Source organism: Caloenas nicobarica, chromosome 7 (genome assembly GCF_036013445.1).
Source record: "Caloenas nicobarica isolate bCalNic1 chromosome 7, bCalNic1.hap1, whole genome shotgun sequence".
NCBI classification, from domain to species: Eukaryota; Metazoa; Chordata; class Aves; order Columbiformes; family Columbidae; genus Caloenas; species Caloenas nicobarica.
This window is the reverse complement of record NC_088251.1, coordinates 13,001,289-13,027,640: the sequence shown is the minus strand read 5'-3', so window position 1 is coordinate 13,027,640 and position 26,352 is coordinate 13,001,289. Positions and strand designations below refer to the sequence as shown.

Genomic DNA, 26,352 nt, shown 5'->3' with positions numbered 1-26,352 from the left:
ACATCAGGAGCTTTTGTTCATCTCTAAGAATGCTGTCTACAGGTGTGGTAAGGACATTTCTGCACTGCAGCGGAGCTGTAATTGACAAAACTCTAGGCTGCTAGACTTCTGATGAAAGCTAGCACATTGGAATCAGGGCCTGGAAATAAGGAAAACAAAATCATTTGAATCTCTGAAGAAAGAATCCAGATCAAAGCCCAGAGGAAAACTGTTTTATTACTAAAAGAGGAGGCCAAAAACAATCTCTAGTGTCTGGGGTTGGCCTTTCTCTGTCTCTGCATCTGCCTACTCTATAACAGATAATAGCGTAATAATGGCCATGGCATGGACCAAAAATCTGGTAGTTGCCCTTCTGAAAAAGGATTTAATATTGATGTTACCCCTTCTGCTACATGGCAACATGGAAACAGTAAAAAATGCTCCAGAAAATCAACAGCTCAATGGAGAAAATGCTGCTGTGCTTAACAGACCAAGCTTTAAATCATAGTGGGTTTATTTTTGTTCTGTGTTTTTACATAATAAAGTTGCACTAAAACAACCAGGACTGCTGATGATCCCAGGCCACAGCACTCACAAGCTCCATCTACCACAGTGTGTGGTTCATTCTGGGAAACTGTAACTCCTGGCTAGGTAGATGTGCTGCAACTCTTAAGGCAGCTGCTTCTCAGACCTGTCCAATGCTGACACAGCCCCGGTGATCACTGGAAGGCAGAGTTATTAGTTAAAGGTGTGCAGAGCATTTTGTGGGGCTGGAAGGCATGTCGCCAAGGAAACAGTGGTGTTTTTATTATAGGAAATCATAACTAGGTTTGGATTTCCTGCCAGAGCTCATGTAGAATATTAACAAGGAGGTGCCATTCCCTTAAACAAGGGAGAGGGGCTAAGCAGGAGGCTAAGTGGTGGTGGGTGGTTGCTGTGGATACCTGTAAAACAAGCAAGTAAAAAGGATTCCTCTAGCTGAACTGGAAATTTGGGAGATTTCTGGTTCAGCCAATAACGGCAACACCTACCAGCAATATTTGGAGCTTTCCACAAAAGGCCCTTTTTTGAACAGAGATAATAATAATTATTTTGAATTCCTGTGGATTCATCTTCTTGGGAAGTCTGACATCCGTGGCATTATTCTGGAATACCTGTTCCACCATATGTTCACTTTGCATCTTATTCTGAAACAATTCCTACAGTTGGTCATTAATCACAGGACTTCTTGCTATTGGGCTCACTGTGCTAGGATCACATTGGGCATATCCCCACTCCATCCTTCTGCTCTCTCAAGAACATTTTTGGGGAAACTAGAAACCAAACAGACTTAACACTTCTTTAGATTTTGTACAAGACTTCCTTTATTATAAATAAAGTGGCATGAAAAGATCTATACAAATTCAACAGTGTCCTGCTACAAAAGCAGCGGTTTGAACACAGCATTGTCAATCAAGGAAGACCTTAGATTGGACAGTTTTGGTGTTATTGCCCATGTCAGCTGCATTGCCAAGATTGATCTTCATACTACAGTTTTGCTTCTGAGTTAACATATTACACACACACCCCCAATCCTTAAAAAAAAAAGACAAGTAATAAATAAAGCTATTTGCTACGTAGGATCCTATGAGAACTAACCCCTCAATGACCAGCAGCTAAGCTGTTACAGGTGGGAAAAGTCTAACTTCTTCACCACAGAGAAAACATTGCAAAGGCTTCGCATTAAAAACATCTGGTGGACAAGCACCAAATCCTTCTACTTGAATACTGTATAAAGTTTTGGATCCCTTTGCTGAAAAACATCTTTATACCCCATAAGACCTGTATACAGAGCAACTCAGAGAGAAGCTGTATTCTGTTGTTGCCACATACTAAAGAGTGAACTCCCAACAGTTTCCCTTAGAAAACATTCAGCTCCTGAACAGCAATAATAACCTTAGACCAAGACATTTCCTAAAGGCAAATGGCTCCTGAGGTGATGTTGTAGATCAGCTGCTGCTATCAAGCCACCACCAATTCCATTGCTTTGACAGAACCTATAGTAAAATATTAAAACCACAAGTTGAGGGTGGAGAGAGTGGCTGGAAACCAGCAGAAGGCAATAGGAGTTCATTTGTTGAATTTACCTGGTTAGCAAATAGCAAGAACAGCACTTGGACACAAGAAAGGGGTCTGGGACAGGCAGTTTACCCTTCTCAAGGATCTCTCACAGAGATCTGGGCATTACCCAAGAGATGTTGCGTGTTTGTTACTCACATGCCATGACGCTGTTTGGTTTTAAAAGAACGTTATTCACTTCAAACCACAAAACCCCACCCTTTAAAGCTGCTTCCTATGAATGCCCAGCCAGACTTCAATCAAGGCAGAACTAAACATGGGTGGCACTAAAATGTCTTAGGATATTTTTACTGGCTGACAGCTGATGTAGCTGAACTGTCTTATAAACCTTTTTTATGAAACGTGAGTGTGGCCTTTTACTGATAGGGCTAGTCCTTGGTGGGCAAAGATTTACTACAGGAGTGACAAGGCAGTCCAAGGAATGATACGCTTCACATCATGGCCTCCTTGTACCACTGTAGAGGTCTGATCCAGAGAGATGCTGTGTACCCACATTTCCTCAGACGGGACACGCATATACCTCTGATATATATACTGGTACATGGTTTAACAAAGAAGACCTCTGCCCTGAGGCTTAGTGGAGCACAGCTTATAATCACACAGCACTTCACCCCCTGGATAAGTATAAGAGGGTTCCCTCACATCCTAAATGCACAGAACAAATCTTTTAAAAGGTGCTCAAGGCAAAATGAGAATATCACATGTAGGAAAATTAAGCCAAGCAATGTGCTTTCAGATGAATCAAATCCATAAATTCCTTGGTTCAGCTCCAGCTTGGGTTCAACAAAACCCTGTGGGAACACTCCAGGGTCAGTTTGGGCTTAAGAGAGAACAGGCACACAAACACAGAAAATTAAGAACAAAAGATTTGATCCACTTATCAGTGTAGATTCCCTTTCAGTCTGAGCAGCAGTGCTCAGAGCTGTGTAAAGACAAGTTTAGGCCTGCTTACAAGCCTGTAGGACTGGCATCACAAAGCTTTGTTCTGACATTTTAACAGGGGAGTTACCTTATTCTGTTCAACAGCCTTTTCTTCTCATCCCCTCCCTGCTCAACCTTACATAAAAGTTATTTTTCAACCCTGAATATCATTTCCTGAGAGACCTGGGTCACAAATTTGCTTCTGTTCTTTGGACAGGCTAAATTTAAACTCCTGACAGGAAATGGCAGAGAAATTTTTCTTTCTTTCTGGCTGGGAACACATTTAGAAGCAACTCTGACCACAACTGCTTCAGCATGACCTCCCTGCCGGCAGCCCGCGCAAAGCTGGATCTGCTACAGGCACTGTGCAGTAAACCTGGACAGGTAAAAATGGCAAATTGCTTGGGTTTGCAAACAACTACACAGCTTCTAATGTAGCCTCCAGGCTCCAGTATTCACCCACCCTCCCTGTACCTCTGCTTGTCACTACCTGCTTGCCTTGCCCCATGAGACTGCTCCTACCCTCTTTCCTACTGGGGAAGGCTTGCTTGGTTGTGCTAACGAAAGCTAGGAGCTTAAAGCACTCATTAGCGTTAGCAATTAGTCCTGCCCTGTTGCTCTGCCAGCCCTGGCAGTCTCCCAGGCACTTACCGCCAAGGGTGCTGAACCAAGCACTGATGATCCAAGACTCTTTCCTACTGGCATTACCTGTCAGCCTCTTCTCTCTCGTTTTGCTACCTACCCCTTACTTTCTGCTCAGAAATATTACTTAACCACCCTATAGCTGTGAGGATAAAAGCCAAGGGGAGCAGCAATTTGAGCAAAGAGTTCCCTGTCTCCCCCTGTGCTTTCTTATAAACCAGGTGTGGAAACAGGAGTTGCAGTTTCCTCTACCTTTGTGCATGAAATGTCCCTTGCTGGTGGAAGGACAGACAAGAGCAGACATCGAGGAGGTGATGAAATGTTTTTTATCATGAAAAAGGAGGAGAGGACATATCTATAGAGAGTTTACTTATCAACAGGCTGGATAATAAGTCTCATGCTGTACACTGTCCCTAGCAGTGATCCAGGATTAGTTTTGCCTGGGTATCTGGGAGCAGACAGGATGTGACACAGATCACAAGTCAGCTACAGAGACAGCACTGCCAAGCTCAGCTACATGTGCACCTCTTTCATCCCCTCCTCCTAACTTACAGCCATCCTGCTGGCCTTGGCCTCATTAAAACCATGCTGGGAGAGTCACACTCTCATTTGGAGGGTGATTGTTCCCTCCTGCTACCAGACTGCTGAGATTGGCTTCATTACAGGATAATTTTGGAGAACTGCTTCTTTTATGAAAGCAAAACGTGTAGCAGTCCTTTCTCTCTTGGCTGTTCTCAGCCTTGCTGCCCCGAGGTAAGGAAAACAAACAAATAAACCAAAATGCCAGAACCCAATAATGCTGTTTCTCTCTTTTATCTAAGGTAAAAAAAGGTTCCTATTCATTTATGCATGGAAAATGCCCAGGAATATAACCCACTGGCTATGTTACCATGAATAAAATGGAAGCCTCAAAAGAAATGGTCTGAAGACACAAAACCCACTGCCTGCTCTGCTACAAGCTCCTTAGGGAGCAGAAATGTGCAGGGCTGGTTTTGAAGGACAGGACAAGCCATTTAACCTACTGCTGCAAGTCCTATCAAGAAGGTGCTTTTTTTTTTTTTTTAATAACTATCTTTCAATGAAAGAGCTACAGTTGATTTAATCCATCCAGTCCAGATCTTGCACATGAACCCCCTACCCCATCAGCACCCAGTCTTACATTGTGCTTCCCATTAGGGTTGCAGAGCTCCTGCTGTCTGCAAGCAGACAGGCTCCTGTGATCCCAAGATCCTGTCTCTGATTCCTCCACCCTTTTCTTATCTCCCTCTTCCAAAGGAAATGAAGTATTTGGCCACCACCACCATTTGCCATGCAGGCATCTGAATAAATTAGTCATATTTGTTGCTCACCACCACTGTAGCATGACTGAGACACAATAGAAAAATATATTCTTAGCTGCATAAAACCCAGCCAGCACACCAGTGGAGCAGGAACTTCGATACCACGTCATCCAGTTTTGCCCCATCCTTTCCCCATCCCTTCTCCCTTATTGCAGAAAGCGTGACCCAGGACCTGTTCAGCTGCAGACAAGAAGCTGTACTGGCAAAGTCAGTTGTCTCCAAGAGGCTTCAGAAAGCTGCCCTCTGGACTTGTGCTTAGATGAACAAGTGTTTTCCTGCTGGCTTTGGTTAAAGAGCTTCCTTATGGATCCCATTGGCATGTGCAAGAGGAATGTGCACTGTGTACTCATTTATCAGTGCAGACATGTTCCTGAGCATCTCGTGGAATGTGTCCACTGTCTTCCTGTAAACGTCCCTGTGTAGTACAAAGGGACGGAAAAGGTTGAGAGGCTCAGCCCTCTGGAATATGATGGGGAAGCACAGCTCTGCTGGTATATTCCCATTGCCAATGAAGAAGTGGTAGAGCTTCTTCTCATGCAAACATTTCTCTAGGAATTTCAGCATGTCCTGTAGACGGGCCTCCAACTTCTCTGGGGCCCAGTCCTGACTGAGACGTGCCTGCAGGAGATGGAGCATCACTGTCTTCAGGTGGTAGTTGGTGAGCCCGCTTGGACCTGTGAGGCTGCACTGCTTCCCATGGAGGAAGGAGAGGATCTGAAGGCAGCTGACATGGCAAGCATTAGCAGGCAATGTTTTGGAAACCAGCTGGATGAACCTCCTCTCATACACTGCAAAGGTGAGAAACCAATGATTGCTGGAGGGGAGGTCAGCTGCCAGGCTGCTCCGAGGGAAATGAGAGATGAAGTAAACATCAGAGTTCTCATACTGCACCACAGGGGTGAGATTGAAGGCAATTGATTTCCCTGACCTAAATTTTATCTTCAGGGCTCCTGGTGAGTCCAAGAGGCTGAAGGAAAGGTCGAATTCATACTTGTGGGAGATTCTGTTCCAGGCCTTGGTGACCGCGATCTGGAACCACTTCATGACTTGGTTGGCATCCAGATATTGAGTATTTTTGAAGCACAGGAGGTCTTCCATCTCACTGCTGGGCCTGGTAGTATTGGTTTGGCTATGGAGGAGGCACAGCATATCTTCCCCTAGTTTAGTCTTGTCACAGATGCAACCTGTCACATCCTCATCTGCCCTGCATACCTTGATAGTGCCATAACCTTGTTCATCTGGGGGAAAAGAGTCGCCAGAGCACCAGATCTGGGACCGGAAACAATATGGCTCTGGGGGGGCAAAAGGCACTATCAGATCACAGACAAAAGGTTTACGCACTCTCCAGTTTTCATACATGCTCCCCACACCCATGCAGTCTTCCACTTCCATGTCAGCATCCCGGTTACAAGCACTCCTCAAGGCCTCCAGCAAGTCATCTGCAAAGCCTTCCACCATCTCCCGCATCCGGGCCATGTCTCCAGTGGTACCCAGGATGCGCTTCTCATAGAAGCTGGCCAAGACAGCCTTGTCAGGGAAGGCCACTCCCTTAAATGCTTTCCCCAGGACAGCCATGTCATCCTCTTCTCCTCCTGTGTCCTGCCAATTGCCTTCCTGGAAATCTTGCCTCCAGAGCTCAATCAGCAGGAAGATGACCATGGAAAGGGCAGTCCACATATCCCATCGGACCTTCTCCTCTTTGCTTTCCTTGACTACCTCTGCGGCCTTTTCCAGAGCCTTCTGTGTGGCTTCCTGGGCTGCGATTTCCTGCTCCAAGCGCAACCGCTCCAGCCGAAGGCTCTCCTCCCGCTCCTTCATCTTCTGGATGATTTCTTCCATGTTCTCAGGGACAGTGCCATTCTCTTTAGGGAAGAGGAGCGGGTGGTTAACAATAGCTGTAATCACCACTAGGCACACCCGAAAGATTCCCACGGGCATGGCAGTTCCTTCCCTGGAAGAGAAAAAAAGGCAAAATGACCAATGATTTGGAGTACATTCCCTCAAGAAGAAAAAGGAATCCTTTCTAGCATCTGGCATCCTTTCTAGCATCTGGCATCCTTTCTAGCCCTGAAAAAACTGCTTGAGTCTAGAAGCTCCTGAGTGCATGCCTGTTCCTGCAAGATATCAACCAAGCTTCCCAAAGATACTTTATCGCAGATAATGAGGATGAAATTGTCCTCTTATCAAATTAACTACAAAGAACAGAACTGTGAATGTGCTTGCTACTGTCAACCCACTGTGATGCTGTTGGGGCAGTGTGAGAGGGCATGTTCTTCCTCCCACCTTCAAAGTTCTCAGGACAGAAAGGGAAAGAAGCAGACAGGACCTCCCAAGATGTGAAAAGGCATGGCTGGAGATGACTGCTGCTTTCCCTCAACATATGGCCGATGTTGCAGACGTGGTGATGGCATAGGCAGGGCTGTCCCAGCCACCTTCTGTGTTAAGCATGTCCGAGGACCCACACAGCCTGCCTGGATCAGAGCAATCTTCCCTGCCCGCGCTGGTTATGTGTACTTGGGTGGGAAGAAGCCTGCATGGTTTTGTGCTTCTAAGCAGGCACTAGAGGCAAAGCTCTTCCTGCCTTTCGGCACCAGCAGGATCAGGCTGTGGCAAACCCTCCCAGCCCCCAGGATGCCGCATGACTGTGGTCCCCAGAAAAAGAGCAGAGACAGAAAGATTGCTAAACTGGAAAGGGTTTCCTTTAACCCAGTGGCTGTAAAAACATAAAATTGTTTATTTTTGCTGCTTACTTCACTATTAATCTGTGGAAGCCACTAGTAATCACCATGGCTTTGATCTAAGCCATCTTCCCCAAGCACCCCTTTAAGAGCTGTGCTTGCAGCCAGCTCACTCCTATTTGAAGTGACCTCAGCCTGGCTGTGAGGACACATCCCGGGTCTTGGTGTCACTGTGCTGGCTGCAGGCAGCCATGTGCCAGCCACATGTCACCCCTTGCACAGACCCTTGGCATGACTGGGACTGCTATGGTGTTTTGGAATTGCTTCCTTTGGTTACTGGCTCTGCTGTAGAGATCTCACACTTAATAAAGCTTTCCATGCCATAGGGCTCGTGATGAAACAATTTAATTCCCAGATTTCTGGGACATGGTCCCATTGCTGGGGCACCTGCCTGGCCCTGACAAGGCTTCCCAGAGGTCGGGGCCAGCAGGTGCTCAGGTTAAAGCAGTTCTGTTTCTGGAGGGTTAGCCTTGCTATCAAGATTGCAAGTGCCTGCTCAGGAAAAGGACAATCTGAGGTTGTCACCCACTGCTGTGATGTGACAAGCTCACCAGTCCTTCCTCCTTTCTAGCAACATTACCCCTCAGTCCTAGCATGGGGAGATCAGAAGGACAAGACAGACAAGCAGGGGTATTTCTTCTTCCAGATGGGCAATTTTAACACAGCCCCTTTAATGCCTCAGAAGTGTGTTTGAGAGAAAAGGGTTTCTGTTACAGAAATAAGGTCTATCCATAAAATACCTAATGAATCAAACCAGAAAGAGCGACCTCATTCCTAACAAACCAATTCATCCTGGTGCGGGAATGAGGCTGTTCCACAGAGAGCCAAGAGATGTTGAGGTACCATGTGTGCACTGGGAGCTGAGGGCTGTAATTTTCTCCCCCTGCAATAGCTCTTTCCTGATCTGAACCCAGCATGTTTTGGTACCACAGCAGCCCTGCTGTCCCAGCATTTGGGCAAGAAGGAGAACATCTCCGGTAATTTCATTTATGCCTCCACAGGGCATGCAATAAAGATAGATCCATTCTAGTGGGCCTTGTTATCATTACTGCACAACTAACTGCTGGTTTTTGACTGCAGGAACCTACACCTCCTCAATGTGAGCAGTTACTGTACATGGGAACTGTATCCTTTGGCATGCAACTGTCTTTGCTTACGAGAGGGCTGGGACTGGAATAACAAAGGAAGGGAATAGGATTAAGATTCATTGTCCAAGCAGCAAGAATATTCACATGGTGCTCAGGATAATGTTACATGCCCCTCCCTGTGTAACGTTTACTAACTACCCATTTTTTTAGATCCCATGTACGCAGAGATGCATGCCCTTACACAGACATTGCTTTGGAGATGGTTTGCTGGCTGCTCTTGTTCTTTTTGCATTTACATTAACTCTTAAATTCATCAGACAATGAATTCAAGCTGAATTAATGCTCCAATCTGGGTGTTCCAGTTATTCTGTGAGCTCCATGCCTGGCCACATTTTAAAAATAAACTGGGATCGCCCTGCATTGCAAAGGCCTTTATCAGTTTGCTGGGGCAGGGCAGGAAGCGCTGGCGAGTTCTTTTCCTTAGTTCTACGCTCTTGCAGATCACGTGTGCTTTCCAGGCTTAAAAATAACATGGCCAAGGGCCCAGTGCCTCCTTTTGCTACTCTGTCCTGCTAGACCTCCATCCCTGCACATGAGATGTTTTAGTGTTACCAGATTCCTTCTTAGATGCATTAGGCTGAAAGAACTTGGCTGAAAGAACAACTTTCTTGGGATCTTTGGGTACCCTTCACGACTGTCCTGTGCCCAGCTGCACATGGGCACACCGCTTCCAGAGGTTACCTGCCCCAAAACTCTGCTAGCCAACAGGGTTAGGCCAGACATCCACAAGTCCATCACTTGCTGGCTAAGGTGACTTAGTTCTGAGTCACACTGATGGTCTGGGCTACCCCAGCTGATATTGCAGGAGTAGGTTAGGAAGCATGCCCACAACCTTTTCCCCCAGCAAACTCTACAAGCATCAACCTCTGGAAGAGAGTCAGGATGAAAACTGGAAGTGACAGCTTCTTCAGGTCACATGAATTCACATGAGGCACGTCTGTTTTCAGCCTGAACAGAGGAGGTTTTCCTGGTCAAAACTGCTCTTTTGCTACTGTAGCTATTTACACCAGAAAAAGAAGTCAAACATTAACCCCAGTTAAGGTTTAAGGTTAATCATGTTCAGTGACTGGGGTCAGCGGAGCCTGGCCTTGACAGCAGCAAGGGTGGTGTGGGCAGAGCTTTCCCACATCTCATCAGACACAGCTTTCCTGGCTAATATGGAAAAACTAAATAATACAGGTGAAACCAGTAGCACGGCCTGCTAGGGCGGTCCAGCCTTCCCCATAACAAAGGCTGCTCTTTTCACTTGCTTTTAACTTCAGCCCAGGCAATTTAAGTCTGATAAAAATATTTATGCCTGCTCTGGATGAGACAGCTTTTGTGTGGGGAAGAGGGAGAGAGTCCAAATGTTTCGAAGCTGAGGACTAAAAGAGAACCATCATTGTTTCATCTATGCATTCAATTTAGCAACATTTTAAGCATGAGGGGAAAAAAAAGAAGTATTCATGAGTTTTTGAACAGCAAGTTTCCAAAGTGATCTTCAACCTTTTCCAAATTTCTGGCCCTGCCGTTTTTTTTCTCATTCAAAACACAGACAACGTCCAGGCGTGGTAACAGGCTTTCATCTAGCTACCTTCTGCTGACCCCCTTGCAGCAGTCCCAGGGCTGCAAAATCCCCCCAAAGGAGGGCACTGTGGTCCTTGCTGCATCGCGGACAGGCCACCTCTGTGAGCAGCTGAGCCTGCCCAGGCCCCGCTCCCTGGGCTGGGGGGTTCCTGGGTGAGACAGCACAGACCCACCTTGTGTGCTCCCATGGGCACAGAGCAGGGAAAGGAGCAGCAAGGCCTAGGAAAGATGCTTGGGGAAGGGACGAGGGCTGGGAGCAAACAGATACTTAAAGCCTCAGTGTCTCCATGCAAAGCTCCATTTCTGCTCACTGCTCAGCACATGATGCTGCTTGTTCAAACCCACCTCTGGAACCAGAATTAGTTTCCCTTGCTGCTGCAGTGAGTGGGTGCTTCACCAATTTTAAGACTAACAACCACCTTAAACAACCCTGGGAAGTAAGAGGGCAGGCACCATCCCACTCTGCAGCTGGAGAGCAAGGGCTCAGAGAGATAAATGCAGCTGATAGCCCTGCTGCACAATTAGAAACAACAATGAGCTGCATCCTGCAGCACTTGGTATGTTCAAAGGCTTCACCAAGAGCACCTGCAACCCTCCACCCTCAGCTCCCAAAGAAGCTAAGCCTCATCCTTTCAAGCCTGAAGCAGTCTCCAAGGCCGGAGGATCCCGATCAGCCCCACAGCAGGTCCTGGATGATATGGGGAGCCCCGAGATGGAAAGGGGACACTGCTATCATACAGTTCAGGTTGGTGCCATACAGCCACATGCAGAAGGAGGCCAGCTCTCATGCTAGGCTGATCTGAAAGCCCTTACCTTCAGTAATTTTTGGTTCACCTGCTCACCTGGAGCACGGTTACAGGTAGCATGTTGCAAGGAAGGAGAAGGAGCACATGGAGCTCACAAGCATGTAAGACCTTTGCACAAGCAGGCAGTGGCTTGCCTAAGCTTAGGTGATGGCTGGAGAGCACCCTCTGCATGAGGACTTAGAGAGCTGGCTGAAATCCTCTTGCATTCACACCATAAAAACCAAGGGGTGAGTATGCCTAGAGGGGCTTGCCCCAAAACTGCCTCTGGAAAAGACTCTTCTCCTTTGCCACATTTGGGCTTTGCCAGCCAAGCCAAGGGCTGGAGAGGAAAGGAGCTGGAGCTTTGCAAATGGTCCCTCAGGTGAGACGTAACTCACCAGCCATGGCCACCTGACCCAGCCCCTTGGCACTGGAAAAAAGGCAGAGTTGCAGCTCCTCCCCTGCACAAATGCAGCCCCTCAAGCCAAAAAACTGCTACTGAGCTTTGCGAACCAGCACTTGCTGTGCCTGCATCTCTACAGCAACTGTCTCTGCATCACATGCATTACCCGGGTCCCTGAACAAGTGGCCTTGAAGGAAGATCATCTGCAGAGATTATTGCAAGCCAATATTAAAATAGCCATTGTGCTGTTTCCTGACTGTAGTCAGCCCTGAAGATGAATAGTGCTTGCAGTGCACCTAGTGCAAGCAGATTTGCTTAGTGATGTTTTATGTGGCATGGTGGCAGAGTCCAGCTCTACCTTCAGCTTCTGCCTTGAAGACCTCCTCCTCTTCCTCACCTGGGAGCATCACAGAGCTCATCTGGTGTTCATGTGGGCTGACCTGGGACAGCCACTGCCTTGTGGCAGTGTGTGCTCTGCCCCCCTCGCACCCCGCTATAGGGATTTCCCTGCACGAGCCACAAAGTCCTTTGTAGACATGATGATGCTCAAAGCCATAACAAAGTCCTGTCCTTTCCAGCTAAAATGTGGTCAGCTTCTGATGTTCCCAAGCCTTCCTCACACCCTTTTCCACAGCAGCTTCAGACTTTTCCACCTCCTGCACAGTCTGGCAAAGGAAAAGGAAGAGATTTAAACAGCATCTTGCAACTTGCCTCTGTAGGCTGCTCATGTGCTCTAAGCCCAGATAACCCTCCGTCTTCTCTGAAGACACAGGAGAATATTTCCCTTTCATTACCTTTCTTTCCTCAAGAGTTCCTTATACAGCCATATTTTTCCCATCTTTTTATTCCCTTAAGTTTTGAATCATGGGAAGGAAAACACACACTGGCTGGTATTCAGCAATATACCAGATAGAAGTGAGCTGCAGCTTTGGTTCTTAGATTAGAAAAACCCAAGTCGAGCCACTGAATGCCGTTCAGTAACAGAATACGCCAAGACGTCATTTATGACACACTCAATTGCTTCCTGCAATTTGGCTGACACAAAGGCAGTGAATAGGTGGCTGCCACATTGTGTTCTGCTTTGGTAGGCTGCAAGAAAAGAGGCAATTTGCAGAGATGATGGAAACTACAGCTGTTTGGGAGTTTCTTTCATTGAAAGCTGCCAAGTTGTTGAAACTATAACTTTAATGGGAACAAATACGATTTCTGAGATTCTTTTGGGGAAGGTCCTTGAGGTCTGGAAAGGACTCCATGGCTTGTTTTGACTGGAGAGATTATTAGTCCAGAACAGCCACTAACCTGCACTTGGCACTTTCTTACTGGGAAGATGTGAACCTCAAGTCCAGGGGTTTCAGGCTCACCTCAGCCATACACCCTCATGGCTGAGCTTCTGGGAGCTCCTTGATTCCTCTCCTTGCTGCAACAGAAAACAAATTGCCTTTTGGCCTTTGAATGTACAGTCTGAAAATGCTTCTGATACATTTATGAAAACCTAGTAAAGACAAAAAGTTTGCTGAAAGCCCTTAGCAATGCACTATGTGCTTCCCCAATTTGCAAATACTGTTGCCACCTCTGGAGGTACTCAGAGGTATGTTCAGCTGCAGCAGGAAGAAATTATGTTTTCTCTTACTGGGGACTACAAGCTCTGAATTGTAAGAAATATGTGCAATGAAACAGAAATGGGAATTGCAGAGATGCACATCAGTATTATTGATCCTGCCAAAAACTTGGAGAGGTGCATTTATTTAGTCAACCCCACACCACGCTGCTGTTTTTCCACCATCTCCCCATCAACATTTACAGAGCAGTCAAAAAGTCTTTGCTGGCTCAGGACAGATGGTGAGGGCAGTTTTCCTTCCAGCTGCTATGTGTAAAGCCTCAGGAAAAGACACGTGCTTGATGGATGTTCATGGAAAAAAGCAAGGTACCACTAAAGAGAGCAATATCCTGATGAAGATATCAGACTGGTCTCTGCCATTAGTTGCTGGGGATTTGTTATTCAAATTTTGCCTCTTGCACTGAGAAGAATGAGAAAATTTTCAGGTTTTAATTTTATATGCACATTTTGAAATAACAGAGCATGTTTCTATGCCCTAAAAGCCTGATCACTTACTTGGGACGACAGAAACTTCTGCTGAAGGTTCTCCTCCAAATTCAGGACGAAGTAACATTAATCTAAGCTTTGGTCTCCTTCCCAGCCTCTGAAGTTCCTGGCCTCATCACTTGGTTGCTGCCAGATCAATGCTGTGCTCTGCAGGTTTGACCTGGGCTTTCACAGGACTAGAAGAATTTTGGCAGGACTTCACTCAAACATATCTGGTTCTTGAGACCATTTTACTGAAGAAGTATTTTCTGGGCTGGACAGAGGAAGAGTCCCATTTTGGTGAAGAACTTCAGACCAAAAGCAAGTGAGGTTTCTTTCTAGGTCAGCCCACATTTGTTGGGGCCAGTGGGTTATCCAGCACCCCGGTGTGATGGATGCTGCCAACTAATGCAGCTCCTGAGAGACTTCATGCCAAAGCACTGCCTCTCAGACCAAGAGTTTCAGCGTTCACTTGAGTCAGCAAGGTGGGGCTGTGGCATCCGGTGGGGCTGGTGAAGCGCTGGACCCTCAGGGGGGCTGGAGGGCCCTTGTAGCTGAGGCCAACACTCAGAGCCCATGTACTGAAACACATCCCAGGACGACTAAGGGTTTATTGCACCAGTTTACCCCTCCCACCCCGCTGGTGTATACCTTAGCTCATGTGATCCTGCCTAGCTTTGCCCTGGCACAGGCAGCAAGAGCACAGAAGCTCAGATGAGTATCGTCGGCTGGTTTCTACTCCCCAGGATTAAGAACTCACTGCTTCAGTGAGAACACATCCCCAGATCTGTACAGAGCCATGAAGACCCCCCCACTTCTTGCTCCACCATCAGCTTTGATTCAGCACAGCCCACCCAAAGATCACACATCTCTTGAGCACACAGCCCAGCCAGGGTAACAGGGAGCCACAAAAATGCAATACATAGTCTGAGCGGCACTAACTTGTGCTGTTCTTTCACCCTCTGCAAATTAAGCTTGTGTGCAGGCTATTGGTGGGATGAGCTACGGACAGAGACAGGAGAGTTCAAGCCACAGCAGCTATAACTCATGGTCTGACTTGTCTTCTCAAGCATTCAGTTAATGCTACAAAGTACCAAATTCCAGTTCCCAGCACAGTTGCAGGTGGTTAAGCACAGTCTAGTGAGATTGGGCTCTGTCTTTGGCTCTCTTCTAAAGCCACCAGTGGAAAGGACCAAATGCACCAACGCATGATGTGCAGAGGTCTGGTTGTTGGGACTGGTCCCACAACCATGTTTAAAACCAGAACAAGACAGATAGCCTGCTCAGGACTACACAAGACAAGTATGGCAGAGCAACTGCCTCCCAAAACATGCCTGGAACCCCACCCCAGATTAGCTGCTTGGCCATAGGACAGCAGTTGGACAACGTCACTTGCCTGAAAACTATTGTTTTGCTGTTCAAGAACACATTAGCCTTTTATAACACCCGTGGACATCCTGTCCCGAGCCTGCTGCAGTGCCAACAGGGTCAGTCGCACAGCCTGAGTTAGACATCCTGCCCAACAAATCTGCTGTGGATTTTCGGAAGCAATGTTTTCCTCCTGCGGGTCACCAGATCAGGTATTTCCAAGGAAATGCTGATGCTCATCCTGTGTACAGGACTAGGTTGTCCTCCCTTCCCATGGACAGGCGGATTCGGGGTGGATAAGCACGTGAACGACACTGACATCGCTCTGGAGGCAGAAACTACGGTGCCGCCCCAGGTCCAAGCGAGGAGTGATTTTGCCAGCACCTCTCCAAGCAGAGGAGTGCTTGACTTGCCCTGGAAAGGACAGGGTTTCTCTCTCATGTCTTCCAGTCATTTACTGCCTTTGCCATCAGAAAGCTTCCTCTCATGCCTCATTAACTCTACTGTGGTGCAGTTTGAGCCCCTAGCTTTCCAGTGGCTGCTGTGGGTAAAAGTAGGACAGACTATTTTGTTTCTTCTTGCAATAGCACTCAAGATGTTCAGGTCCTCCCTTCTACCTCAGCTTTCTCTGCACACAGGTGCATTTGTAAGATGTTGCCATAGAATCCCATGACCTACCTTCCCTCAAAGCCTAGACAGTACAAAGTTTTTTTTTCTGGTCAAAAAGGAGTTATTTGCCTTCTAGGGGTCTTTTCCAAAACTCAAAGAAATGTGGCACCTGTTAGATTTTCAGTTTTGTCAGCAAGTGGGGGATTTATCTGGATATTTCTAAGTCACTATTTCTCAGCGTACTCAGGTATCACACCACTGAACAGAACTTAGCCCCAGGAACAGGTAGCCACCATCGAGGACAGCTATAAGAACTGCTAAATAAACACCGAACCACATCACGCCCACAAGGCACTCACTGTTTACTCACTGTTTACTCACTGTAAGGCTGGATCCAAGAGGATGTACCCATGGAGACCAGGAGACAAAGTTAAGAGCATGAGAAGAGTGTTAACTCAGCATCCTACTCGTTGCCTGAATGCGTTGTTTTTCTTTTTGACTGTGCAAGCCAGCTCAGTTCTTGTTGGTAAGCAGCACGTGGGCAATCTGTGCAGCACCTCGGGTTCCCCCTGCTATGGCCAAGAAGGGTTTTTACGAATTGGAACATAGCGCTGGCTGCGAGGGAGGCAGGAGAGGAAAGGTAGGAAATGTGCATGTGGCTCCCACCCACGTACTGAGCTGTTGTGGTAGGATCCTGGCCAGGAACAGCCTGGCTTTTTAAGCCAAATAAACTTTGTCTGTTAATTGCGAGGAAAACAATTGGACTAGACTGAACTTTTGTGGTTTGGGTTTTTTTTTCCCCCTTCCTCCCCCTCAAGCCCAAAATGATGGGACCCTGGGCAATAGCTGTTTGTTCCCTTGTACAATCTTTCATCAGCACAGATGGACACAACCCCCTTGCTGCTTTACCGAAAGCCGCATAGTGTCAACCACAATGTATGGAGCAATGTCACCACACAGATGCTCTCTGGCCTCCACCTGGTGCTCACACTGGGACCCACTCTGGCTGTCACCCTCTCAGCTGCACAACCTCCCCTTGCCCCTGCAGGCAGCCACAGCTCATTGATCTGATCCGGCAGTTTCCTCAGGGAAAGCTGGTGAGGATACAAGAAGGGTTCGATTCCCAAGATGTTTGTTTGAATCTGCACTCCTTTTCCCCACTTAATTCTCAACAAGGTGGAGAAAAATCACAGCAGTGTTGTTAAATCAGTGAGTGGTTACTCCGACTCTCCACATCCCAAGGTAAGCTTATACCCTACATTGCTACACATCCAACTTTACTGTATATCGTACTTTCAATGAAACGGATGTTTCGGTATTAAAAGGGTTCGTGGAAACATTATTAGCCAGTTGACTTCACAGCAGGGATACACCACTCCAGCACATCTAAGAAGAGTACAAGTGGATATTGGCACGGCTCAGACATGAGTTGCAGAATGGTTATGTTTTACATGTGAAACTATCAAGGCCTGTTTCAGTCATGTAGCAATGAGCACTTACAAAGTACAGGCAGTAGAAAGCACAGTAGTTGCCAGACACTTCCACACTGAGATGCTGAACAAAAACATGGCAAAAAGAAGTTGTCATTGCAGGCTGGGAATGTGGTTGATCTGAGATCTTCTACTCCATCACAGTCTTGATTCAGTGAGAAAGTCAGAAGACCTGCAGGTCCAAGTATCTGCTTAAACAGGGCTCAAAAACACCCGATGTGATTGGACGTTTGTGTGATATTGGACTATTGTTTTGCTAACTAGTTACAGCTGTTTGTACTCGAACGGCTGGGGAGGAGCAGTATTTAAAAGCTGGCTATTGTAGCCAAAATGTCACCACGGAAATGAAAACCAATGCTTCATTCCATTGCCTGAAGTCCCTGCTTTTTTTTTTATAAAACACAATATAGTTCCTTAGATAAAGTAAAAAATAAAAACGAAAAACCAAACCAGACTGTGAAAGCCCCTGCAGGGATGGGTAGAGGGTGTTGAAGGAGGAGAGAGCAAGAAATAGCACTTTTACAGCAATACCCTGTTTCCTGATTCTCCCTAGGGTGACTCCCTGATCTAAGCAGAGGCACTCTGCATTGCACACCAGTGTCTGCAGGGAGCATCAGGCCCTCTTACTGCATCACCTGGTGGCTCTAGAAAAGAACAGGAGAAACAACACAAGTGCTTTGGGAAGCAGTAAGCCCAGTCTTGGCTCACTAGTCATAAACCTTAAAACTGCCAAGAGACACGCACACACACAAATATGTTGGCTGCAATGTGCTGCTGGCTAGCCCTGCTTTTCAAAATGAGTCTGAATATATGAAAATCAGAAGAAAAAAGCAAAGCCATACAAGAAAACAAAACTTCCCCACTTCTGTACAATATTTCCGTGAAGCTCACCCTTTCTGCACCCATGGCCACCAACTCAGAGCCATTTTCACCCAAGGGAATGACTCAGAGACCAGCCTATTGCCACATGCACCCATATTTAATAACTTTCATGTGCTATCTGCACAGTCCCTTCTGCTTACCAACAAGAGAAAATATCTTAAAGTTCTTCCTTTCCCTGAAGAGTTTGTAAACTGAATGCTGGGCAGAAAAACTCTGAAAACAGTCATTGGGATAAGAGCAACGTAACACGCACTGCTGTAACAAAAGTACCAAACACACATGTTAAGGCTGTGAAGCCACGTGGTTTTCATTTGGGATGTGTGGGGTCAATGCATATGCTTGCTTCCTTTATAACATAAGCACAACAAAGGAAAGCTTTGTTTCAAAGCCAACGGACAGCCTCTCTGCACACTTAAAGGCTGAGTTAAAACGTAATGGGAACTGTGAGTCAGAGATGTGGGGCACTGCTCATAGGCACAAAATCCCCTCTGCTGCAGCAGGCAAGGAGCAAAGATGGATTCCAGCTCTGCATGGGAGACTGAAAGTGTCCAGGACTAACAGCAAATATAATCCAAGACTGAGCTGAGAGCACGTGTTGTGGATGACTTATGATGCAAACACGACCCTTTCAGTTGACATTTCTTCCTGTAACTCCTTCACAGCCTGAGATCATAACCCTGCACTCATTCCAAGAGCACGAAGCAGCTATGGCTCAACAGGGAGGTGGGATGGACATCAGCCAAGCAACTTCAGACTGTCTTTTGACTTTGGCTGCAGAAGAGTGTGGCCATGATACTTAGACTGAGCAGAGCCAGCTCACTAGGTAGGACCACAGTAGAGTTCTATGTCCTTAAGTCACCTAGTACACCAGATTATTTATGTCACTCTGTGTTACACTAGGAGAGGGTCAGCTGATGGATTCCAGCTACCCAAAATACAGACACCCATTGCATCCTTGCTCCCACTAGCCTGGGAGAAAATGCTGAGGGTCTTCTTCAATTATCATGAATGAGTTGCAGTCTTCAGTGCAGAAGTGGCTGTGCTGCAGAAAATCCAAGTGTTTTCTCTCACATTTCCAACAGTCCCAAGGTATTTGGTTGCTGAACCCCCAGAAACCTTTAGAAATCAAATGCTCATCTGAAACCAGTGGCAGTCATGTATCTGAACATCCAGGAGGGAATAGCTTAGGATCTAAGCATTTTGGGCACAGATACACACACAAGCCCCTCTGGGAAGCACTATTCTGTGAACATCAAGTGTCACAGTTTAAGCTTGAGAACATCTCCTTAACTCCATGTCTGGTACATATTAACATTTGATGACAACTTAAAAAATAGGAGAAAAAAAAGAGGTCTGAAAAAGCAATACAGTCTCCCCGCTCTGCCTACACTCATGGCCTACACTGTGCCTGGATGGTTTCTGGCAAGTTTTTGTCTACTTTGTTCTGAAAAGCTTCCAGCAAATCATCTCTGCCTCCTAAGGCAGTCTAGACTACTGCTTAACTACCTCTACCTGTAGGAAAGTCTCCTTATGACTGCATGTGCTTTCTCCAAAACAAGCTGTTAGCCCTGCTGGGATTCTGACACATACAGGTAGTATCTTGTCTTGGGGAGATACTTCTCTCCCCACAGGCAGCGTGGGAATGGTTTGCTCCCACTCATCAGGTACTCCCCAAGCATCACCCACCAAATCCCCTACAATTTGAAAGAATGGAAAGCAAGGCACTCTGAAGCTGATTTTCACTTGGGTTTGGCCACAGACTCTCTTTCCAATCGATGGCACCCACCATTTCTTGAGGCAACCCAGAGAAAGATGCAGTTGGTTACACAGGTGGCTCAACTGACACCTTACAGCTAATGTCACTTTCTGCTTGGGTGCAAGAACCTTCTCTACGTGCGCTTCCCTCTGGTTTGGAAAGTGAAGGAACAGTACATTTTCCTTTGCCAGGCAACTGAAATAACCATATGAACTGGAAACTGTGCCTAACAGGGCTTAAATTCTGCAACAGTTGGCCTCAATGGTCCTCATCCTTGCCAACACCATGCTTGGTTTTTCCAAGCCACATACATGGCAGTTGGGGTGCATCAGATGTTTTCACTGTAAATGCTGAAAAAGCATCTCTGCCTTGAAGCAAATATCACTGATACAAATAATGTGCTAGATCAGCCAGAAAAACCTGCTTCTGGAAGAGGGATAATAATGAAAGACAGTGAGAGAAAGGAAGAAAGAGAAAGAGCTTCATTTACATACAGGAGGATGGCGATGGGCCAGTTCTCACAGCTTCGATCGGGGCTGGCTGGAGGAACATGCCAGGGAACGCTGTGAGCTGAGCTTTGCGAGAGCAGAGCAGCCGTTTGAACTGACTGGGGTGGAAAGAAGGGGACAGACACCACCCAACACAGACACAGATCCAGAATAAATAAGAAAAAAAAAATGATGTTGAGTACTGAAGTAACAGGTACTCAGAGCTGCAGCAGGACATTGTGGCAGCCAGGACTGCTGCTCTGGTGGCTCCCTCTGCCATCAGCGCCAGTTCTTCCCTTCCCACCACTGCTACCTGCAGAGCCTCCCGTCACACAGTCACACGACGGCACTGCCAGACATCTGTCTCGGTTTCACCTGGCAGTTCTGCTTTCAGCAGGTTTTTCAGGGGTTTTCATACAAACATGAAAACTCTACACAGCGCTGGCGTGTAAAAGCCACGATTTCCCTTCAGGCTGGCTGCCTCTGCTGTCCCCTTGTCATCAAGAGGTTGCCCAGGGACTTCCAGGCCTTTGCTCTCCCACTAACAACTGGGAGAGGTGGGATCTAGTGCTTTCCCAGTCTGGGTAAGATACTTCTAGCAAATTTTCCTTCACAGCAGTAAATGCAGCAGTAGCTGCTGCCATCACACCTTGAACCCGTTGGTTCCCTTCTGCCGTCCCTCTCTGACTAGACCTCAACCGTATCAAGCAGTCAGATAAAGGCAATTTTACACCGAGTGCCAAAAGAGAGAGGCTTTAAACACTGCTCTTCTAAACTGAAGCAATTTCCAAATTAGACCTTCACAATATTTCTACTATCACTTTGCAAGTGCTGTCTGACCCTCATGCTGCTGGGAACATTTACTAAAATATGAGCCACACCGCTTGCCTTCTGGCATTTCTGCTGCAAGACTCAAAATCTCCCAGTGAGAGCCCATCAAGAAGCTTTTTAAAATCACATCAAATCTAGAAGGAAGAATGACCCCCGGAGCACTTACCTGCTACACGACTTTGCAGGTGCTCATTAAACTTCACATTACTACTATCACCACAATGCAGAGAAGATTGTATTCAGTCACTCACAACTGAATCACAGCGAGGAAGTCTGCAAAACACAAAGAGAACAAATGAGGAAGCTCAGGCAGAAGACGAGTTCATAATGCAGTTATCTAAATTAGGGATTGATTAAAAGAAAGATTAACTCACCTCCTTACCTAATAAAATGATCATAAAAGCTCAAGAGACCAGAAATAATCAGCTTTGAAGTGATCAGGGAAGAATTAAAACGCTGCTTCTCCCATGGGAAAGCGTGCGAATTGCACCGCAGGTCCGTCAGCGTTGCAGACATACCAGCGAGCGAGGACATCCCTTCTCTGACTCCATCCTCACCCGCCAGCCCTCTCCTTTTAAAACGGATTAGAGTCAAATTAGCAGCTGCGTAAGTGCAAGGGCTGGGACAGTTTTGTCTGGGATTGGTTTGTCTCAGGAAAAGCATCTAGCTGCTGTAAGCAGCTTGTGAGGTAGAAATACTTGCTCGGGGAGCTGGGTTTAGTGAGCTAATGTGAGAAACAGAAAACACAAGAGAAGAGGCAGGAAATAAGTTTAAGAGCATACAGGAAGCTGTGAAACGCAGAACCACAAAAGATAAACTACCATATTTTCGGAGAGAGAAGTTAAGAAATTTCAGACAAAAGAGGAAACAAAGCAAAGTCCTCCAACCAGAAGGAGAGGATGGGCCCGACAAGCTGGTTGCAGGCAGACAAGGGAGATGTCTCCCTCCCAGCTGCACACAAGTGGGCTGGGGAATAGGAATCCACTGCCCTCATTACCAGCTCTGATCCCCACTTCAAACCCTCCAACTGTGTTGATCCAAAGCCTGATGAAATCATGAACAGCGTGGGCTGAGCTGGGCTTTGGAGCCAGGTCCTTTAAGGGCTCAGTATTAGGTTGACACATCCTTGCTCTCCTGAACCCCTTCACTTTAGCAGCTGTTGGGGAGGGGAAGGCTCAATCTTCCCTCCTCCCACGTACTGGCTCTGACCAGACCATGCGTACAGTTGCACTTCTCCATTTCTGTCTTCAACTGTGAGGCCAAATGGGGCAAATGGGCTCAGCCTTGATCTCCCAGCACCTTGCAGAGCTGCTTGTGCCTCTGCTCAACCAGTGCTGTGACACTACCAGCAGTGGCACAAGAGCAAGACACCCAGTCCCAAAAGGGCTGGATCTGCTCTGTGGATGTTCGTTAGCCCTCAGGGACCACAATGTCTGGTTGCGTGGTGGCTCACGGCCAGTTAAGTACAGCAGGAGGGAAGGAGCTGTGAAGTGCCATGTGAGAACTGCTGCTACAAGACTTACATGCTGTCGCTCATTAAAAAAAATTTTAGATCTCGAAAGAGAGAGTTTAAGTCAGGGCCTCCCTGTACTACATGTGTGCAGATGTTGGAGACACCTTGACTGAACCTTATGGAATGGTCTAAGGCAACTACAAGAAGGTCCCTCTCAGCAGTGGGGTGCCTCTGCGCTGCATCCTCACATGCAGACACAAACCTTCTCTTGCTCCCTTAGAGGCAGTCTGACAACACAGCACAGTGTTTGTTATGGGTCAGCCCTATACAAGTACCTCCTCTCCATACCAGAAGTTAAGCTTGCCCCTGCTCCAGTGAACCTCAGCAACTGGTCTGACCTTCAGGTTGTGGCAGGAAACCCTGTTTATTTGCTGAACCGCTGGCCAGAAGAGCACAGCTCGGAGGTGGACTTGTGTACAGCAGAGTCAAGGTTGGCTCATCCAACTTTGCGTGGCCCATGCGTGTGTAGAAATCAAAATAAGCTGAAAAAAGAGCCCTGTCACAGCTGCACCACTAGGCCAGCTCAGTCCCTTGAGCTGCTTGAAACGTGGCTGCCTCCCTCCCTATTGCTCACGCTGAGGGGTGAGTGGGCAGAAGGTTTTGCTTACACAGCTGAGCCCACATCCCTGCGAAACCTGGAATTCATGGTCAGGCACACAGTGATGCCGCCCAGCACACACTCTGGTCATACTCCCTCCTGCCTGAAAACCAGAGTCCCTACCTCTCTCCACTACCCAGCAATTACATGTGCTGATGGAAAGTATGCCGCCTGGCAGCAAACCTGCCTTTTCCCCAGTATAAATGGATTATAATAACACTTGGGAGAAAAAGAGCTGGCCCACCCAACAGCCCATTTTAAAGGGGATCTGAGGGAACAAGCCAGAAACTTTTTTTCAGCTCCCTTCTCCATTGCACCATTGCTATGGATTGTGGTTCTGCAGAGCAGAGTATGCAGGGCAGAACAACACAGGACAGTAGGGAGACTCATGCAGACTCTTCATGGAATTAATATACTTTATCAGCACTCCCCAGAAGAGCTGCTTAATGTTCACCTTGTTGACAGAGACTGAATTTAGGATACTTTTTGCCAGGGCAGTTGTTTTAGAGAGGAGGCAGTCGTGGTAGGAGAAAGCAATACAACTAGAAAAATAAACCACTCCTTTTGCTGTGTACTCATTGCACTCAGGGAACTGATTTAAGGAATTGGGGAAAAAAAGACAGTAGATCACAATACAATCCCCTAAGTGCATTTCCTGATACCACACTATTGGCACTGATTTATTTGCAGGCACGCTCCAAGACACTGAAACCACAGTCACCAGGTAAACAATCACAAAATCCAGCTTAATGTTGTCCTTACGAAAACCATACAGTTTTTGCTTAAAAAACAAACTCAGAAATTAGTTAGATCAGCTCATGGAACACCAGTGTTGGATTTCTACTGGTCAGATTCCCTCCCCCTGTTACTCATTGCCACATAAGGAGGATCACAAGCACTGTCATCCCTCTGAGACCATAGTGCAGCAGAGGCACACGGGAGCACTTATTGCCATGGAGAGAATCAACAAAAAACAGAAGGGGAGCAGGACATGAAGCTTTGGTGGCCCTAGTCATCAGAGAGCCTGAAACGATAACTCAGGAAAAGCCCAATTGCCCAATCTCAGACCAGGGCTATTTACTCTCACTTATAGGGGAGAGAAAAAAAAAAGAAAAGAAAAAAAAAGTCTCTTCTTAGTATATTTTAACCCTCCAAGCAACAAAAAGAGGAAGACAGGTGGGCAGGGCCAACTGCCTGTGTTCTTGATAAAGAGGTACAATGCCTTTGGTGTGCACAGGTGGCTTCTCCCTTGCAGATGCTGTTGGTACAAACACAGATCTCTGCATTCTGCACACATGAATCGTGTAAAAAAAAAAAAAAAAAAGTGTCATCTACCAGCTGGGAGCGAAGCAGCCCTCAGGCTGATCCCAACACTGACATTGGCTCTCTGACCTTTGGCAAATCAATTCACCTCTCTCCAGATCTGTGGCAATCACACTTAGTATGTGCTTTTCCCATATGGGAGCAGTGTGAAGTATCTATTGTGCTGAAAACAAGATTGAAGAGAAGGCTTTAAGTTTCCATTCCTAATTTCCATGCTGTGCTTTTCCTCAAGGACTGAAGAAACCTCTCTCAAGTATTCTAAGGAAAACTGGGACCAGTAGGTTTTAAAAGCAGGTGTCTATAAGGTAAACAGAATCACTTTAGTCAGAGCTGCAGAAGACCATTCTCATCACCAAACTAAACTCAAAATCCTCACAAAACAAACCATGCTGCACTACGGCTGCTCTCCTCTCCAGGTGCTGCTTGCTCGGAAGCTCAGATCCTTGCCTGGCACCTCATGCCAAACACTCCTGCCTGAAGGAGATGTGCTGGGTATGGTTTAGGTCTATAGCGCTCATTAAAAATACATTAATCGTGATGTTTGCTTAGAGACACTGCTGGAGCTCATCTTGCCTGACCACATAACAGACACCAATAGCAACACGTTTTGTTTTCCTGAAGGATTTTAATACAGCAGTTCCCAAGAGAACTGCTTCAGTGCAAGATTGCCAAGTTGAAGATGCAAAGGCGACTAAGGCTCTGGTTCTGCGTGTCAGTTTTACAACCCATGACTTGCAGTATCCTGGTCCTGACTCACTCTGATATGAACTACAAATACCTACTGGCCATCTTCAAAAAGATGCCCACACACATGAACAGCAGCTCTACTGAAAACATCACTCCTTGTCTCTGCTCATTATAGAGGTATACTGTATCTCAGAAGAAAGGCAAAAAAGGTTTTGCAACAATCTAAGCCCAAGCCCTGTCACACTGAACATGCAGCAAAGCTCAGTGACGCATTTTGCATGGTCTGTACATGCCTGAGACCACCGCTGTCCTCAGGACACCCTGTGCTGTGAGCACCAGCAGGAAGAGGGGTCTGTGGGGTCCCCATTCAGCGGGACTTGGTCCTGCAGAGGTTCCCCATGTATTCCCCAAAGGGAGCTGTAGACAGTCCTGCCGCTGGTGGGGCCCCCAAAAGCTGGCTGCCTTCTGCTCCCCTTGCTTGGCTCCTGCCTGGGCTGCTGGGAGAGGTAAGCCAAAAGATCTGTAGAAACTTTGGTGGGCACCGTAACCCGCCTCAGGGGCCTGATCCGGCCCGATGCCCAAATAATCACCGGGACGGGCCACTTAGGCACTGAGAGAGCACAAACCGCACAAGTTACTCCGTAAAGAGACCCCAGGGAAAGTCACACCAAGGTGACCTGTTGCAGAGGGACACCGGCACCCGCCGCACCCCCTCCTGCGGCTTTGCTCCCCAAAACCACCGCGCAAACACGTGCAAACTACGGCGGCACCGGGGAGAAGCGGGACACCCCCACTTCCCGAGCCCGCCTCCCCACACCCGCCCCCACCGTGTTCTCATGGTCCCCCGGACGGGACTTACCGGGCTGGGGCTCCGCCGGGGCCGCCGCTCCCCGCGGCAGGTCCCCACAGACCGGCGGGTGTCGGGGCGTCTCGCAGCGGCGGCTCCGCACCGTGCAGGAGAGTCCGCCCAGCCTGGCCGGAGCGGGTTTCCTTTCCCTTTTTGTTTTGTTTCTCTCCTCCTTCAAACCAGCCCCGCCAGCCCTAGCAGCCGAACCATCCTCCGGCGGGCTGCAGTTTGCTCTCT

The 26,352-nt window shown here is 47.3% G+C and overlaps 1 protein-coding gene across 1 annotated transcript; it reads right to left on the bottom strand.

Moving 5' to 3' along the window:
• Positions 1 to 1,365: 1,365 nt before the first annotated feature.
• Positions 1,366 to 26,352, bottom strand: ITPRIP (inositol 1,4,5-trisphosphate receptor interacting protein). The gene is made up of 3 exons (XM_065639460.1): positions 26,128 to 26,352; positions 21,314 to 21,420; positions 1,366 to 6,951 (listed from the first exon to the last, which is right to left on the bottom strand). Exon 3 carries the CDS (start codon positions 6,936 to 6,938, stop codon positions 5,289 to 5,291), a length of 1,650 nt encoding a protein of 549 aa, XP_065495532.1. The 5' UTR covers positions 6,939 to 6,951; positions 21,314 to 21,420; positions 26,128 to 26,352; the 3' UTR covers positions 1,366 to 5,288.

Excerpts from the sequence above, each read along its gene's own strand:
- ITPRIP (XM_065639460.1), bottom strand. The coding sequence starts at position 6,938 with ATGCCCGTGGGAATCTTTCGGGTGTGCCTAGTGGTGATTACAGCTATT.